General features: G+C 50.2%; 1 protein-coding gene across 2 annotated transcripts in view; it reads left to right on the top strand.

Moving 5' to 3' along the window:
- SPTB (spectrin beta, erythrocytic) overlaps positions 1-16642 on the top strand; it is a 134976-nt gene that overhangs the window by 95556 nt on the left and 22778 nt on the right. For both annotated transcript variants that reach the window (XM_064374935.1, XM_064374936.1), the window contains 11 exons: positions 870-1626; positions 2075-2277; positions 2391-2481; positions 3624-3770; positions 5427-5690; positions 7871-8077; positions 8557-8646; positions 12879-13157; positions 13766-13896; positions 14839-15043; positions 15303-15681. In XM_064374935.1, the coding sequence (XP_064231005.1) occupies positions 870-1626; positions 2075-2277; positions 2391-2481; positions 3624-3770; positions 5427-5690; positions 7871-8077; positions 8557-8646; positions 12879-13157; positions 13766-13896; positions 14839-15043; positions 15303-15681 (2753 nt within the window). The remainder of the gene's footprint in view (positions 1-869; positions 1627-2074; positions 2278-2390; positions 2482-3623; positions 3771-5426; positions 5691-7870; positions 8078-8556; positions 8647-12878; positions 13158-13765; positions 13897-14838; positions 15044-15302; positions 15682-16642) is intronic.

The raw sequence follows: 16642 nt of genomic DNA, 5'->3' as shown, positions 1-16642 counted from the left end.
AAGGTCTGGTTATGTCTCTATTCTCCCAAAGGCCAGCAAATGCCTTATACCCTTGTGGGTATTCGAGAAAGATAGGTTCAATTACAGAATGAGCAGTCAGCTTGCATATTACAGTGATGCAGAATGAGTGAACCTAGGCCCGAGGGCAGTATCCCTGGTGGTCTGGCCCAGCTGAAGGGCAGCTCTTGGAGAAAGGCTTATTGTATTCTATAGAATGACCCCCAGGCCTCCAGGCATCCGCCAGACCTTAGCACATTTCTGTGTTTCATAGCCACACTTCACTTGGAGGGTAAGATGATATCACTCATTTAAATTATCATCACAGCTTATTCCTCCTCATTCTCTTCTTCCCTCTCCTCTTATCCCTCTTCTTTTTCACCAGGAGTCTTTTCTCTTAGATCCAAGGTGATCTTTTTTAGGGCCTAGGATACTTTGAATGTGGCCTTGGGCATTTACATGGTTCCTCTAGGGCAGCTGGGGACCCTATGTCCTGAAGCGTTCTTGAAGTCAATGTGAGCCTTCTAATTATTATGATATTTCATAAACTCTGGGGAAATTGCATATATTTGCCTGAAATCCAACTACATGCATAGCCTTTGCTTTCACGTTTCTTTACTTATGGTGGAATCACATCACTAATTGACCTCTGCAGATCGAAAGATCTGATTGACAGTTACATATGTCTTGAGTAAAATTGGGTAAGTGAATTTTGCTCACCCACACTTTGTTAGGTGGATACTTTTTTTCTTTTTATCATACAGAGTCGGTGGGGGGAGACTTGTGGGAAATGTGAGGAGGGGTCAGGCTCTCCTATGGGAAATTAAGGGAGAAGGTGTCTCTCTCCTCCGGGCTGTGTCCGCATCCGGCAGGTGGCAGGCATTCCAGACCCTGGTGTTGAAGCGGCGGGAGGCCGTGGACTCGGCCCTCCGAGTCCACAACTACTGCGTGGATTGTGAGGAGACCAGCAAGTGGATCACAGACAAGACAAAGGTAGTGGAGTCCACAAAAGACCTGGGGCGGGACCTGGCAGGTGTCATCGCCATCCAGCGGAAGTTGTCAGGGCTTGAGCGCGATGTGGCTGCCATCCAGGCCCGTGTGGATGCCTTGGAGCGTGAGTCCCAGCAGCTAATGGACTCGCACCCTGAGCAGAAGGAGGACATTGGCCAGCGGCAAAAACACTTGGAGGAGCTGTGGCAAGGCCTACAGCAAGCCCTGCAGGGCCAGGAGGCCTCGCTGGGGGAAGCCAGCCAGCTGCAGGCCTTCCTGCAGGATCTGGATGACTTTGGGGCCTGGCTCTCCATTGCCCAGAAGGCTGTGGCCTCCGAGGACATGCCCGAATCCCTCCCAGAGGCTGAGCAGCTCCTGCAGCAGCATGCAGCTATCAAGGATGAGATTGACGGGCACCAAGAGAGCTACCAGCGTGTTAAAGAGTCTGGGGAGAAAGTGATCCGAGGCCAGACGGACCCAGAGTATCTGCTTTTGGGCCAGCGGCTGGAGGGCCTGGATACAGGCTGGGATGCCCTGGACAGGATGTGGGAGAGCCGCAGCCACACCCTCACTCAGTGCCTCGGCTTCCAGGAGTTCCAGAAAGATGCCAAGCAGGCTGAAGCCATCCTCAGCAACCAGGTAGAGAGGCATTCAGGGCTGGGACAGGCGGGTCTCTCAGGGCAATAGCACTCATGGTGAGTCCACAAATGTGCTATAAGGCTCAAGGCCCACATTACTCTTGTGTTGGACTCTGTTCACTCATGGGGGAAATCTTTGTTTCCCATTAGGTACATTTTCCAGCCTGGCGTCCCAAACTATGCCTTATTCTTGGGTCTTCAGAGGCTAGAGATGTGCATTTTGCCCTGGGTGGTTAGCCTTCCCTGTGGCTTTAGGCACATTGTTTATTGGGTGCCCTGGGGTGGGGGTAGGATTAAGGCCTGGGGAGTAGCACCTCTTCCTTGCGCTCCTCTAGGGGGCTCATTCATACCGTGGCCTGTGTGGCTGCACGTGGTGCTCCCGCTTGGCAGGTGTGCTCATCACCTCCCCCGTGTGTCTTCATGCCTTGTCTGGAAACTTGCTCCAACAGGAATACACTCTGGCTCATTTGGAGCCCCCAGACTCCCTGGAAGCAGCAGAGGCTGGGATACGGAAGTTTGAGGATTTCTTGGTGTCTATGGAGAACAACCGGGATAAGGTCTTGAGTCCTGTGGACTCTGGAAACAAGCTGGTAACTGAGGGAAACCTGTACTCAGACAAGATCAAGGAGAAGGTGCAGCTGATTGAGGACAGGTACTCCCGGGCCCCAGGGCCACGAGACCCCCAGAGCCACACAGGGGTAGTGGTGCCACGCAAGGACCCCACACTCGGCACTATTGTGACTGTGTCTTTGGCTTCCTTTCCAGGCACAGGAAGAACGACGAGAAGGCCCAGGAGGCCACTGTCCTACTGAGAGACAATCTGGAGCTACAGAACTTCCTCCAGAACTGCCAGGAGGTGAGGCTCCAGCAAAGAGTGGCTGCTTTCCTGGAGATTCCTTTCTAGAAGCAGAGTGCCCTCGAGGCAGGAAGTCCACAGGAATCCTTTCTAGCTCAAGAGCTGTGGGATTCCATGAGCGGGGACCTCTGGGTACTTCATTGGGTCATCCTCTAGAATCTGCAGTTGTACTGTTGTTGTTTTTTTTCAAACCTGAAAAGTCATCTTTAATCTGTCAAATCTAGGCCAGAGTTTCTTAAGAGTAGTCTAAGGACAGTCTATTTTAGAATCACCTAGGACCCAGTCTGGGCCAGCTTCAAAGATGTGTGACCTGTGTTACACCATGTGCTTAGCTTAGAAGGGCCCTGGGCTTGGTTTAATGCTCTACTCTTGCCATCTTGAAATTCTTCATGCTTTTGAACATTTTGTACTGGGCCCTGCAAATTATAGAGCCAGTCCTGGCCCTAGTTAAAGCAGACCCCTGGATCTCACTCGGGCCAGATGAATCAGAACTTTAAGGGGTGAAACAGAGAAAGAAGCATTTTAAACAAACCTAGCAGTTGGAAAACTGCTGGCTCAGAAGGTCCTTGTTCAACCTGGGGCCAGCTATATAAGGAAGATCTTTAATCCGCCTTCCCAGCTCCCTCCATTGACAGTACTTTCTACATGGAATGGGGTTTTCCCTGACTTCTTTCTTGTCATATCCCTTTTCTCTCAGCCCAGACAACTTTGTTTTCATCGACCTCTATCCTTGGCTTCTTCCTCAAATAACATTTTTTCCTGTGTTTATCAAGGATCTCTCACCCTACTACCAAAGGATGGATTTATCCATCTATCCAGTAAACACTCATTGGGTTCCTAGAATATGCTAGGCCCTGTCCTAGGTCCTTGAAATCTGGAGAGAAGAGTAAAGTATCCCTGGTCTCACACCACACACACTCTAGTGGGGAAGATACATCTGTGTCTACATTTTAGCCCTGGCCTGTCATGGGTAAAGTTGCCTGTGCTGGTGCAGGGGGATCTAGAACTGCAGATGAGTTCTCTTCTGTACTTGCACTTCCTCCCTGTGGCCTTCTCCTTCTGCAGCCAGGGATGGGCAGCAGGTACTGCCCTGCCAAAGAAATACACTCAGGGACAGCGGGGCCCACTCTTTATGCACACAGCTCACTCTCTGGATCAACGACAAGCTGCTGACATCTCAAGATGTCTCCTATGATGAAGCACGAAACCTTCACAATAAATGGCTGAAGCACCAGGCGTTTGTGGCAGAGCTGGCTTCCTATGAAGGGTGGCTAGAGAACATCGATGTGGTAAGTAAAGTGAGTGGGTGGCGGGGGGCGCTCTGCTCAGATAAGCTTGCCTGGATGGGGCTTCACCCAGGGCATAGACACTGTCCTGAAGCTTGCTGACAGTACAAAATGTGACAGCGAACAACTTCTCTAAATAGTAGTTAAACCTTCAGAGCTCCTGATATAGTCAGTCTTAGTATGCCTGCTCAGAATCAGTGCCTCTTCTGGGTGACCTGAATCTGGGGACAGCCCAGGACACTGAGAACATCTAGTTAGTGCTTCAGTGTCCAGTGCCAGGACAGCAGTTATTAATGTTTGCTTTCCATCGCCCTCACCAGGGCTCCAGCACTGTCCTGCACAGGGCTGGAGGAATAAGCAAGATGATCAGAGTGGTCCAGCGGAGCCATTAATCCTTGTCATTTGGATGGGCAGAACCACTGGGGAGTGGTTGTTTCCACTCCTTGCAGATGGCAAACCAAGGGACCCCTCTGTAGTGAGTTTGCCCCATGGACAAGTCAAAATGTGACTGGAATTAGATCTGGCAATCACTACCTTTGCTCCTCTCTACCATGGCTGTCCATGAAAAAGTAGCCCTAGGATCAGACTGACTTCTTAACCTCCCTGTGCCTCAGTTTCTTCCTCTATGAAATGAGAGTAGTAATAGGACCTCCCAGTGGAGTTGTGAGCACTAAATTCTTAAAGACAAAGGAAGCATTCAGCATAGTATTTGGCAATTATGAGACACTCAATAAATATTAACTATTAGGCCAGGCGTGGTGGCTCACTCCTGTAATCCCAACACTTTGGGAGGCTGAGGCAGGCAGATCACTTGAGGTCAGGAGTTTGAGACCAGCCTAGCCAACATGACAAAATCCTGTCTCTACTAAAAATACAAAAATTTAGCTGGGCGTGGTGGCATGCACCTGTAATCCTAGATATTCCGGAGACTGAAACACAAAAGGGCTTGAACCGGGGGACAGAGGTTGCAGTGAGCCAAGATTACACCACTACACTCCAGCCTGGGCAACAGAGAGAGACTCCATCTCAAAAAAATAAATAACTATTGTTAGTGATATAGATTCCTAAGCCCAATTTATGTCACACTGTACCCACCCAAAAATGATACATCCATGCAGATAAAAGCCAGACAAGGCAACCTCAGTAACTGAAGGAGGTCAGCGAAGGTTAGCGCACTACCTTGAGAACTCACAGTACCTGGATGTGTCTGGAATATTTTTTTTCACACTAGCTGACCCCTGTCTGCAGCTTCCATGCTGCAGTATCCCTGCGTCATTGCCCCCAGTGCTGCTTCCGCTACCAGCCGTGTCCAACCCTTTGAATAGGAGGACTTCCTCCTTATCTGTGGTGGTACATATTATGAAAATTATGTATGCAGAGACCTTTTTTTTTTGCTCTTCAGCTACTGTGTTAATGCATTTTAGCATTTTATGTGTGTCCCAGACAATTCTTCTTCCAATGTGGCCCAGAGAAGCCAAAAAGTTGGACACCCATGCTAAGGCTGGGGATTCAGAGTCAATTTCAGTTGAGCCTCACATTCTATGAAGATTCTTTGCCTTACTGACCTCCTCTTGGGTAGCCTCTTGCAACCATCAGGAACAGGGCTACTCCAAGGGCCTGTCAGCCCAGAGTGTGAGCTCTCCTCTTTCTTGCCCCCAGGAAGGAAAGCAGCTGATGGAGGAGAAGCCCCAGTTTGCAGCCCTGGTGTCCCAGAGACTGAAAGCCCTGCACTTGCTCTGGGATGAGCTGCAGGCCACCACAAAGGAGAAGACCCAGTGCCTCTCAGCTGCCAGGAGCTCCGACCTGCGCTTGCAGACCCATGCTGACCTCAACAAGTGGATCAGCGCCATGGAGGACCAGCTTCGGTCAGATGACCCGGGCAAGGACCTGACCAGCGTCAATCGGATGTTGGCTAAGCTGAAGGCACGTGAGCGAGTTGTAGACTCAGAGTGTTAGAATAGAAGGGATCATGGAAGCCAACCTGAACTTTTTTTTTTTTTTTAATTTTAGGTTTGGGGGTAAATGTGAATGTTTGTTACATAGATAAACACATGTCATGGGGATTTGTTGCACATGTTATTAGATCACCCAGGTTTTAAGCTCAATACCCAATAATTACATTTTCTGCTCCTCTCCCTCCTCCCAGCCTTCCCCATCAAGTACATCCCAGTGTCTGTTGTTTCCTTGTGTTCTTAAGTTCTTTTCATTTAGCTCCCACTTATACATAAGAACATCTCATCTGGATTTGATTTTCTGTTCCTGTGTGAGTTTGCTAAGGATAATGGCTCCAGCTCCATGTTCCCACAAAAGACATGATCTCGTTCTTTTTTATGGCTGCATAATATTCCATGGTGTATATGTACCATATTTTCTTTATCCAGTCTGTCATTGATGGGCATTTAGGTTGAGTCCATGTTTTTGCTATTGTCAGCAGTGCTGCAGTGAACAGTTGTGTGCGTATGTCTTTATGGCAGAATGCTTTACATTCCTCTAGGTATATACCCAGTAATGGGATTACTCGGTCAAATAGTAGTTCTGCTTTTAGCTCTTTGAGGAATTGCCATACTGCTTTCCACAATGGTGGAACTAATTTACACTCTCACCAACAGTGTATAAGTGTTCCCTTTTCTCTGCAACCTCACCAGCATCTGTTATTTTTTGACTTTTTTTTTTTTTAAGACAGGGTTTTACCATATTGGTCAGGCTGGTCTTGAACTCCTGACCTCAGGTGATCCACCTGCCTCAGCCTCCCAAAGTGCTGGGATTATAGGCGTGAGCCACTGTGCCCAGCTTGACTTTTTAATAATAGCTCTTCTGACTGGTATGAGATGGTATCTCACTGTGGTTGTGGTTTGCATTTCTCTAATGATCAGTGATGTTGAGCTTTTTTTCATATGTTGTTAGCTGTATGTATGTCTTCTTTTGAGAAGTGTCTGTTCATGTCCTTTGCCCACTTTTTAATGGGATTGTATGTTTTCCTCTTGTGAATTTAAGTTTCTTATAGACGCAGGATATTAGACCTTTGTCAGATGCATAGTTTGCAAATATTTTCTCTCATTTTATAGGTTGTCTGTTTACTCTGTTGATAGTTTCTTTTGCTGTGCAGAAGTTCTTTAGTTCAATCAGATCCCATTTGTCAATTTTTGCTGTTGTTGAGGTTGCTTTTGGTGTCTTTGTCATGAAACTTTGCCTGTTCCTATGTCCAGGATGATATTGCCAAGGTTGTCTTCCAGGCTTTTTATAGTTTTGGGTTTTACATTTAAGTCTTTAATCCATCTTGAGTTTTTTTTTTTATATGGTGTAAGGAAGGGGTCCAGCTTCAATCTTCTGCATATGGCTAGCCAGTTCTCTCAGCACCATTTATTGAATAGGGAGTCTTTTCCTCATTGTTTGTTTTTGTCAAAAGCTTTGTCAAATATCAGATGGTGGTAGGTGTGTGGCTATTTCTGGACTCTCTATTCTGTTCCATTGGTTGATATGCCTGTTTTTGTACCAATACCATGCTGTAGCCTTGTAGTATAATTTGAATTGAGGTAATGTGATTCCTCAAGCTTTGTTCTTTCTGCTTAGGATTGCCTTGGCCATTCGGGCTCTTTTTTGGTTTCATATAAATATTTTAAATAATTTTTTCCAGTTCCTTGAAGAATGTCCTTAGTAGTTTGAGAGGAATAGCATTGAATCTATAAATTGCTTTAGGCAGTATAGCCATTTTAATGATATTAATTCTTCCTATCCATGAGTATGAGATGCTTTTCCATTTGTGTCTTCTCTGATTTCTTTGAATACAATCTGAACTGTTAAAGTAAGCACTCTTATTCGTCCTCTTAACCGGACTTGCTTTTATCATGCAAAATGTCTTCTGGTTTCTAATACATCTCTGACACCTTTTGTAGTGGGTAGCACAGAGACCCAAAAGGATGCATGAGAAACAAGACAAGCACTCAGAGGAGGGAAAGATGAGTGGGAGCATCCAGAGAGACTTCTTGGAGGAAGCTGAGCTCAAATTGGGCCTTAAAGGATGCGTGGGAGGCAGATGAATGAAGAAGATGGAGGGGCTGTCCAGGTGCCAAGGTTGGTGCTGACACCATCCCCTTGTGTTTCAGCGAGTGGAGGACCAAGTGAATGTGCGGAAGGAGGAGCTGGGGGAGCTGTTTGCCCAGGTGCCTTCAATGGGAGAAGAGGCAGGAGACACAGACTTGAGCATTGAGAAGCGGTTCCTGGACCTCCTGGAGCCCCTGGGGAGGAGGAAGAAGCAGCTGGAATCATCCAGAGCCAAGCTGCAGATCAGCCGGGACTTAGAGGATGAGACGGTGCGTGGGCTGCAGCTCCTCCCTACCCCCTGAGGCTGAGCCACCAGCTGCCATCAGAGTAGCTGGCTGCCACCCAGAGCAATTCTTGGCAGCAGATGACTGGTCACCTCACCCCTTATCTCAGAGGGTTGTTGTGAGGATTACATTAAATGGAAAAGTCAAGCCAGTGCTTTTGTTGGTAAATCACTTTTCACTTGCTAGTATTGCTGGTGAAGAGCATGGCCTTTGGGGTCAGACAGACTTGGGTTCGAGATCCAGCTACATTACCTTTCCACTGTCAGACTAGAAGCAAGTTATCTGGAACCTCAGTTCAAAATCCGCAAATATTCCCATCTATAAAATGGGGGCCAAACCCTGATGGGGTGTTGGGAGGAACTGGGGAGACACTGCCAGCAAAGCTCTGCCCTGCCCATGGTGAGCACTCGGGAAAGGGTGGCTGTGATTGTCATCAGCTCTCCCCTGCCTTCTGGTCTCTGCAGCTCTGGGTGGAGGAGAGGCTGCCTCTGGCCCAGTCAGCCGACTATGGCACTAATCTGCAAACTGTGCAACTGTTCATGAAGAAGAACCAGGTGAGTCCTGCCTCACCTTGCCAGCCCCACCCCCTCCTCCCCAACCCCACCTGACCCCACGGTGGGTAGGCCCAGCTTTGACCTGCAGAAAGCTAGCGACAGCAGATTATTGTTCTTGTTGATAGCTTTGGGGTCTCCAAACCGTATTAGCAGTCTTATAGCAGAAAGAGCAAGTTTTGGTGATTTCAGAGCAAATTCTGGGAGGATCACAGAGGAGGGAGGAGTCCCGGTACTTGGGGATTTGGGGCCATTCAGCCTCCATCAGGCACAGATGAATGTAGGATATCAGAGGCCCTGGCCTAGGGGTTGATGTGCTTCAGGAGCTATGTATTCAGTGTATTCAGTGGTCTGCCTGAGAAGAGGGCAGTAACTCCTGGACTCTCTCCCACAACATTACTTTGCCCCTCTTCCAGGGCTGAGCTTGTCATGTGTGGTGTCCTTGGGGTAAGTAGGCCCCATTTCTCTGGACATGTGAGGATACTTGTGGGGCTCAAATCCCATTAGGAAGCCACTAACTTTGGACTCTGAGCCCTTGGAGCAGATATCCCTCTGCTTTTTGGTGCTTGCTTAAACTCCTGTGATTGGGAACTCCTGTGGCCCTGGTCAGGATCCTGGGCGTGAGCAGATGCCAAGCACTCCCTCTTGGGTCAGGGCTGCAGTGGGAGCCTGAATCATGCAAGGAAGCTGGCTGTGTGGGGTCGCAGAGGCTGGGGGATGGCCACAGACCCTTCTTGGACAGTGTCCCTCCCTTTGCATGCTCTTTGGGTCAGCAAGGAGAGCCCAAGAACTTAGATCCCAGAGAAGAGCGACGTGTCCCAGAGGGCCCTGTCAGTATTGCAACTCCTTAGGGAAGGAAGGTCATGGCAGACAGCACTCCCTTCCCCCAAGACGGCAGCAGCTAACATCTGCTCACAGAACCGTTTGAGCCCAGCAGCCGTGCAGAGGCCTGGATTATATTCAGAGAGGTTTCTTCAAAGCTGCCTTAGGTCTTTTACTTCTGGTTGATACGATCTGGTCACAGAGGGGCCAGCAGCCACATGCAGGGACCCGGACTAGAAGATGATAGAAATCCAGCCTCAGTTAATGCCACAACCTTCAGCTAAAGGTGGAAGGTTGGTAGAAGACAGTATCCTTCGGACCTCAGTTTTCTTAATTGTAAAATAAGCCACTCTAGTCTTTCCAGCACTAAGCTTTTTGATTCTGTGCAGTCTCAATAAGTGTTATTGTTCAAAGGTTTTTAACTCTCCTGGCTGGCCGTTGCTTTTTCAGGAAAAGGGCAAGACAAGTATGAATGGGGTTCCCCTAACCAAGAAGGGAAAGACAGCCTCTTGGAAGAGTGCGACTGCCCTAGTGAAACTACTTTAAGCTCACCTGGCTAAAACATAAATCCAGTTTTATCATGTCCTCACTTAAAACTCTCTACTGCAATGGTTCTCAAACTCCAGTGTGCAACTCCTGTGACAAGCCCTCTGGGTGAGTTTACACAACTTAACCCGGTGCCACCCCTATAACCACTGCATCAAGCTCTGGGAGTAGAGCCTGATAATTTGCATATCTAACAAGGTCCCAGGTGATGCTGATGCTGCTGGTTCAAGACCACTGCTCTTGGGGCTATTCATTGCAATTAGAACAAATTCCACAAGGTACTACATGAAGGGTTCTCACCCTTGACTGTATATTCAAATCACCTAGGGAACTTTTAGACAGATGAATGCCCAGGTCCCACCTCAGATCAGTCAGGATTTCTGGGGGTAGGCCTCTACCTGCATCTATTTCCCTAGATTATTAAATGGGCAATTAGGATTAAGAACCAGTCTTGGCTGGGTGCAGTGGCTCCCACCTCTAATCCCAGAACTTTGGGAGGCCGAGGTGGGTAGATCACCTGAGGTCAAGAGTTTGAGACCAGCCTGGCCAACATGGTGAAACCTCACTCTACTAAAAATACAAAAATTAGCCAGGTGTGGTGGCGGGTGCCTATAATCTCAGCTAGTTGGGAGGCTGAGGCAAGAGAGTTGCTGGAACCCAGGAGGCAGAGGTTGCAGTGAGCCGAGATCACACCATTGCACTCCAGCCCAGGGCAACAACAGCGAGACTCAGTCTCAAAAAAGAATGAGTCTTGCTTGATCTGGCCCCTGCCTGCCTCTGAATCTCAGGTCTTCTCACTTTGCCCTCCTTCACGGATTCCAGCTCTTCTGGCCCTCTCCATGGTCTCAGACCGGCCCAGCTCATGTCCAGCCCAGAGCGTTTGTACTTGTTCAGTCCTCTTGCCAGGAACACTCACCCCAAGATCTCTGTGTGGTTACCTCCCTCCCGTCTCAAATGTCTCCTCAGAGCGGCCCTCCCTGACTCCCTTAGCTAAAGTGGCTGCCGCCACACCACAGCAGACCTTCTTCATCCTGTTGTTGTTTTTCCTCATAGCACCCAGGGAGGAAGGCCCAGCCTATATTTTCATTCATTTCCATGTTTACCTTCTATTTCCTCTATCAGGTTGTAAGCTTTAGAATGCAGGGATTTTTGTTTCTTTGTTTCTAAAGTGTCCCTATTACCTAGACCAGGGTCCGGTACATAAAAAAGAACTTAATACATAGTTGTTGAATGAATGAAGATAGGTAAGAAGACATATATAAGATAGGGAAGAAGACATTATAGGTATGCACAGATACTAGAAAGTAACTGCTTAAAAAGAAAGAAATACCTTTTTAGGCCGGGCACAATGGTTCACACTTGTAATCCCAGCACTTTGGGAGGCTGAGGCGGGTGGATCACCTGAGCCTAGGAGTTTGAGACCAGTCTGGGTAACATGGCAAAACCCCATCTCTACAAAAAATACAAAAAGTTAGCCAGATGTGGTGGTACATGCCTGTAGTCCAAGCTACTTGGGAGGCTGAGGTGAGAGAATCATCTGAGCCTGGGAAGCTGAGGCTGCAGTGAGCTATGATTGTGCCACTGCACTCGAGCCTGGGTGACTGGAGTGAGACCCTATCTAAAAAAAAAAGAAAGAAATTACTTTTTAAGGCACCATGCAGAGGTCATAAGATCTCAGAGTAAAGAAGCAAATGAGGCTGGGCGTGGTGGCTCACGCCTGTAATCCTAGCACTTTGGGAGGCCGAGGTGGGTGGATTGCCTGAGCTCAGGAGTTCCAGACCAGCCTGGGCAACATGGTGAAACCCCATCTCTAAAAAAAATTTTTTTAATTAAAAAAAAAAATTTTTTTTTAAAGAAGCAAATGGAGCTGAAAACATGGGTTGTTTGAATACAATTGCAGAGACTACAGGAAATTGTAAAAATTGAGATTCTGAGCATAAAGTATAAAAATGCATTTTGGCAGGTTGTGCGACTTGTGGATGTGGTTATTTTGTATATATTTTAAAATGCTGGCCATCGCAGTACTGCTCACGTGGGTTGCTCTTGCCCCTTGCCTTCCAGTGTTAAAGGCCACGGGAAAATTACAGAGAGGGAAGAAACAGGTAGCAAGGTATGCAGAATCAGGAGCCCACACACTAGCAGCAGCTAGCCCGGCCTCTAGGACGCAGAAAGCAAGTAGCACATGTCAGGGCCTCCTGAAGAAAAACGTGACCCAGCCACCAGGGTGGGAGGAAGAGGCCATGTTAGTGACCAAAGGCTCAAACAAGGACTAATGCAAAGCTCACCAAAAATTTGAGAAATAGAAGTGGGGAAAAAGAAAACCAAAGCTGAGACTGTAAACAAGGGGCTGCTGTCACCTGTTCTTTTAGATGGAAGGTGAAAACTGTGCCCACCTGAGCTGCTGGGTTGTACGGATCCTGCATAAATGATTCTGCATAAATCCTGCAAAAGCTGTAGAATAAGATATAAAAAAGGCCATTTTTCTTTTCCTTCCAACACATACACCTAAGGAATCAAGCTCTGCTGAAGCGTAGGAAGATAAGGGACTGTCAAGAGCACAGGCTTCCGGGTCAGGTGGAGCTGTGTTCAAATCTGGCTCTGCCAGCAAGTGACTTCACTGCTGCATGCCAGTTTCCACATGCTTATCTCAGCAGGCTACCTGAGGGTGCACAAGTGATGCACGTGAAGTGCTTAGCAGCCCACAAGAGGTCCTTGGTAGTTCTTGTTACCATCACCTACTCTGCTCCAGTAGCAGGGGGTGAGAGGGACCAAGGGTGTCAGACAAGGGCTGTCACTGCAGAAGCAACCTCCCCTCTGGCCCCCCATGTTGGGAAGGCCCTGCCCCGAGCCCTTCCTTTTGGCCACAGACACTGCAGAATGAGATTCTGGGCCATACGCCGCGGATTGAGGATGTGCTGCAGAGAGGGCAGCAGCTGGTGGAGGCGGCGGAGATCGACTGCCAGGACCTCGAGGAGCGCCTGAGGCACCTGCAGAGCTCCTGGGACAGGCTGCGGGAGGCAGCGGTCGGAAGGCTGCAGCGCCTGCGGGATGCCAACGAGGCACAGCAGTACTACCTGGACGCGGGAGAGGCCGAGGCCTGGATTGGCGAGCAGGAGCTCTACGTCATCTCCGATGAGACCCCCAAGGTCTGTTCAGGCAGGGGGTACCAGACAGGATGCCGAGGCAGGAGGAAGAGGTGGGGTGGGCTGTCATTGGGGAACCTTGTGCGTCCAACTGTGTGAGGGGTGAGACCAGGAGAGGGGCACGAGGAACCCACAGACTCCCTGCCCTCCCTTGATGCCTCCTCCAGCACAGCCCTGCAGGGCACACACTGTAGCCAGATGCCTCCTGTTTCCCCACTGAGGTTTGCTCTGACCCAATGGTTCTCTACTTTTCTTTGCCATGGATTCTGTACCGGTGAACTGCTATGAAAGGGATGGGGTGAGAGGTGACAGGCGGAGGTCTCTCAAAGCTGGAATGATATAGGATGTTTTCACGAGGACAGGGGTTAGGGTCTGAAGGGAAGGGTAGATGTCAGATATGAATCGGGAGTCCGGAGAGGAAGGGAGGGCACGGGCATTGCTGGGAAGTCAGAAAAGCAGGAAGGGAATGTGTGCAGCTCTCCTGAGGGATGTCCCACAAGCCTGCTCCCCTCTTCCCTCCTTTGGGCACCTCCTGGAGCTGGGCCACAACTTGCCAAGGGAGGAAGCATGGCCGGGCTGAGCTCTGGTGCTGATGGTCTGCTGCCTACTAGGATGAAGAGGGTGCCATCGTGATGCTGAAACGGCATCTGCGGCAGCAGCGCGCGGTAGAGGACTACGGCCGTAACATCAAGCAGCTGGCCAGCCGGGCCCAGGCCCTGCTGTCTGCAGGCCACCCTGAGGGGTATGTGTGCCCCCTTGGGAGACTTGGTCAGGAGATGGGCACCAAGCCAGGGGCCCACCAGCCAATGTCCCTTCAGATCTAAGAGGAAAATGGAAACAGTTTTCCCATCAAATAGGGCTGGAGAAAGCTGTTACAGGACTGGTGATAGACACAATTTCATTTTATGCCTTGGTTTTGTGTGAGTCACCTCCAGCTGGGCCAATGAGGCCCTGGTTTGCAAAAAGATCAGAGAAGGGGATAGCAAAACTACCCTCTTGGTGACCAGAGAGCACCGATTTTCCAAAGAGTTACAATATGCTAAGGATACTGCAGACTACCTTAGCTTTTCTTTTTATGGTTCAGAAAGTCTCCAGGACTTCACAGTCCAGGCAGAACCATGATGTTGGAGTGCAGGTGGAAACCTGTGCCCACCCGGGCTGCAAGGTTGTGTGGATCCTGCATAAATAGGAGCCCACTGGGCCACAGACCATACACTGCCCCCAGCCACGGCCCTGTCCTCAGCTGCCATTAGGGTGCCTACCACTGTGGGTCCCCAGACATTTCCCTGGGAGCCACAGGGTCTGGGTCCCTAATATGGCCTGTCCCTCTCTGGAGGGCTGAGCAGAGCTGTTGCTGCAGGAGCCCCACTCAGGCAATGCTGCTCCCCCAGCTTCCCTGGAAGAACAATGGAGGTGTCCCCATTTGCGCTTTTCCCTGTAAGCTTGCTAGAGTGAGGGGCACCACAGGAGGCACCCCTCCAGGACAGAACCCCAAGACACACTGTGTTATCCCCTGAGGCTAGGGTGTGGCCCCTTCTCTCCCCAGCTCTTCCACTGGCAAAGCCCCTGTCATTTCTCCAGAGCTTCACTCCCTACCTATCCCTGCCAGGGGGCTGGAGAGGCCTAGATCGGCTCTGGGTTCGTGGCTGCCGTCTCTGAGGGCTTTCTTGGTTTTGAAATCCAGGGAACAGATCATCAGGCTTCAGGGGCAAGTGGACAAGCACTATGCAGGGCTGAAGGACATGGCAGAAGAACGCAAGCGCAAGCTGGAGAACATGTACCACCTGTTCCAGCTCAAGCGCGAGACTGACGATCTAGAGCAGTGGATTTCGGAAAAGGAGCTGGTGGCCTCTTCCCCGGAACTGGGGCAAGACTTTGACCATGTGACTGTGAGTAGCCACAGCTCCTGCTGTCTTTGTCTTTCTCTAATGCAGTAGATACAGCCAGCCCTCACTCTAGAAACACAGAAAGCTGCGCAGGATGCAGCCTCCCTGGCGTGAGATGGGACTGGCGGGCCTGCCCTGGAGAAGGTGTGAGAGCGTAGCTCCTGGTGCTGAGGTCACTGCCTAGGAAAGTCTGCAGCTAGGCTGGTGACACCAGTAACCCCTGTGCCCCCCATAACCACATTTCTGTCTACCCCACATCCAGCTGCTGCGGGACAAGTTCCGGGACTTTGCCCGGGAGACTGGGACGATTGGTCAGGAGCGGGTGGACAACGTGAATGCCTTCATCGAGCGACTCATCGATGCAGGCCACAGCGAGGCCGCCACCATCGCCGAGTGGAAGGACGGGCTAAACGAGATGTGGGCGGACCTGCTGGAGCTCATTGACACGCGCATGCAGCTGCTGACCGCCTCCTATGACCTGCACCGCTACTTCTACACGGGCACCGAGATCCTGGGCCTCATTGACGAGAAGCACCGTGAGCTGCCAGAGGATGTGGGGCTGGACGCCAGAACGGCCGAGTCCTTCCACCGGGTGCACACGGCCTTCGAGCAGGAGCTCCACTTGCTGGGCGTCCAGGTACCTCAGCCCCCTGCCGCCCACCCGCTACCAACTTCCAGGAGCCCTGGGTGTTGGTCCCCACATGGCTGTCAGTGGGGAAACCTCTAGGATGGGTGCCAGGAGGTGTTGCCTCCTTTGAGAGCCAGGAGCTCAGGGCAGGGAGCAGTGACTTTCAGATGTTCCTTAGCTTCAGAAGTCATTCTTTAAACTGAATCCTCACAAAAGGCCAGTGCATACAATACTATATGGTACAGTTTCTCCAGTTGTCCAGTATTACTAGTGAACACATGCACAGCACTTTTCTAGCACTATGTACTGTTCTGAGCAATGTATGTAGCCACTGAACCCTCATGGCCATCCTGTGAGGCAGCTACTAATATTCTCCATACTTTGTAGATGAGAAGAGTAAGGGGTAGAGGGCCCATACATTTCCCAGGAACATGTGGGTACACAGTGGAGCCAGGGCTCAGATCCTGGCAGTCTAGCTATAGACCCCACACACTTAGCCACCAGGCACTTCAGCCTTTCTACATGGGAGCTGGAGAGCCCCCAGTTTCTACTGCTCAGACCCCTGCCCCATCTCTGAAGTGCCGTCTGCAGACCCCTAGAGTCTCCCAGAGCTTGGTGTGATGGAAAGGACAAGTGCAGAGGGGCCCCTGTTGCTGAGGGCTCCCCTAGCTTCCAGTGCAGCAGCGGGAGGTGCGCTGGCTGTACAATCTGAGGCCAGCCCAGCGGGATTTGGGGACGGAACACCAGGGTAGGCTGAGCCCCTAGTTCATCCAAAAGGTGACCTCTTAGGGATGTTTCCTCCAGCTGGAGTGGAGGGCCTGGTGTGTATGGCTATTGTACTTGGGGATGCCAGGGCCCCTGAGATAGTTGTAGCCCCACTGAGATCTTAGGAGTGAGGTTTCACTATCCCTGGGGCCAGCTTCAATCAGGGGATCTAGTGCAGCCCCTTCATTAGAGAGGCAGCACACAGACTG

This window comes from Aotus nancymaae, unplaced genomic scaffold, assembly GCF_030222135.1.
Source record: "Aotus nancymaae isolate 86718 unplaced genomic scaffold, 86718_ANA_hifiasm-v0.15.2.pri h1tg000011l, whole genome shotgun sequence".
Classification (NCBI taxonomy): Eukaryota; Metazoa; Chordata; class Mammalia; order Primates; family Aotidae; genus Aotus; species Aotus nancymaae.
The sequence above is the reverse complement of the archived record's forward strand: the minus strand, read 5'-3'. Positions and strand labels throughout refer to the sequence as shown.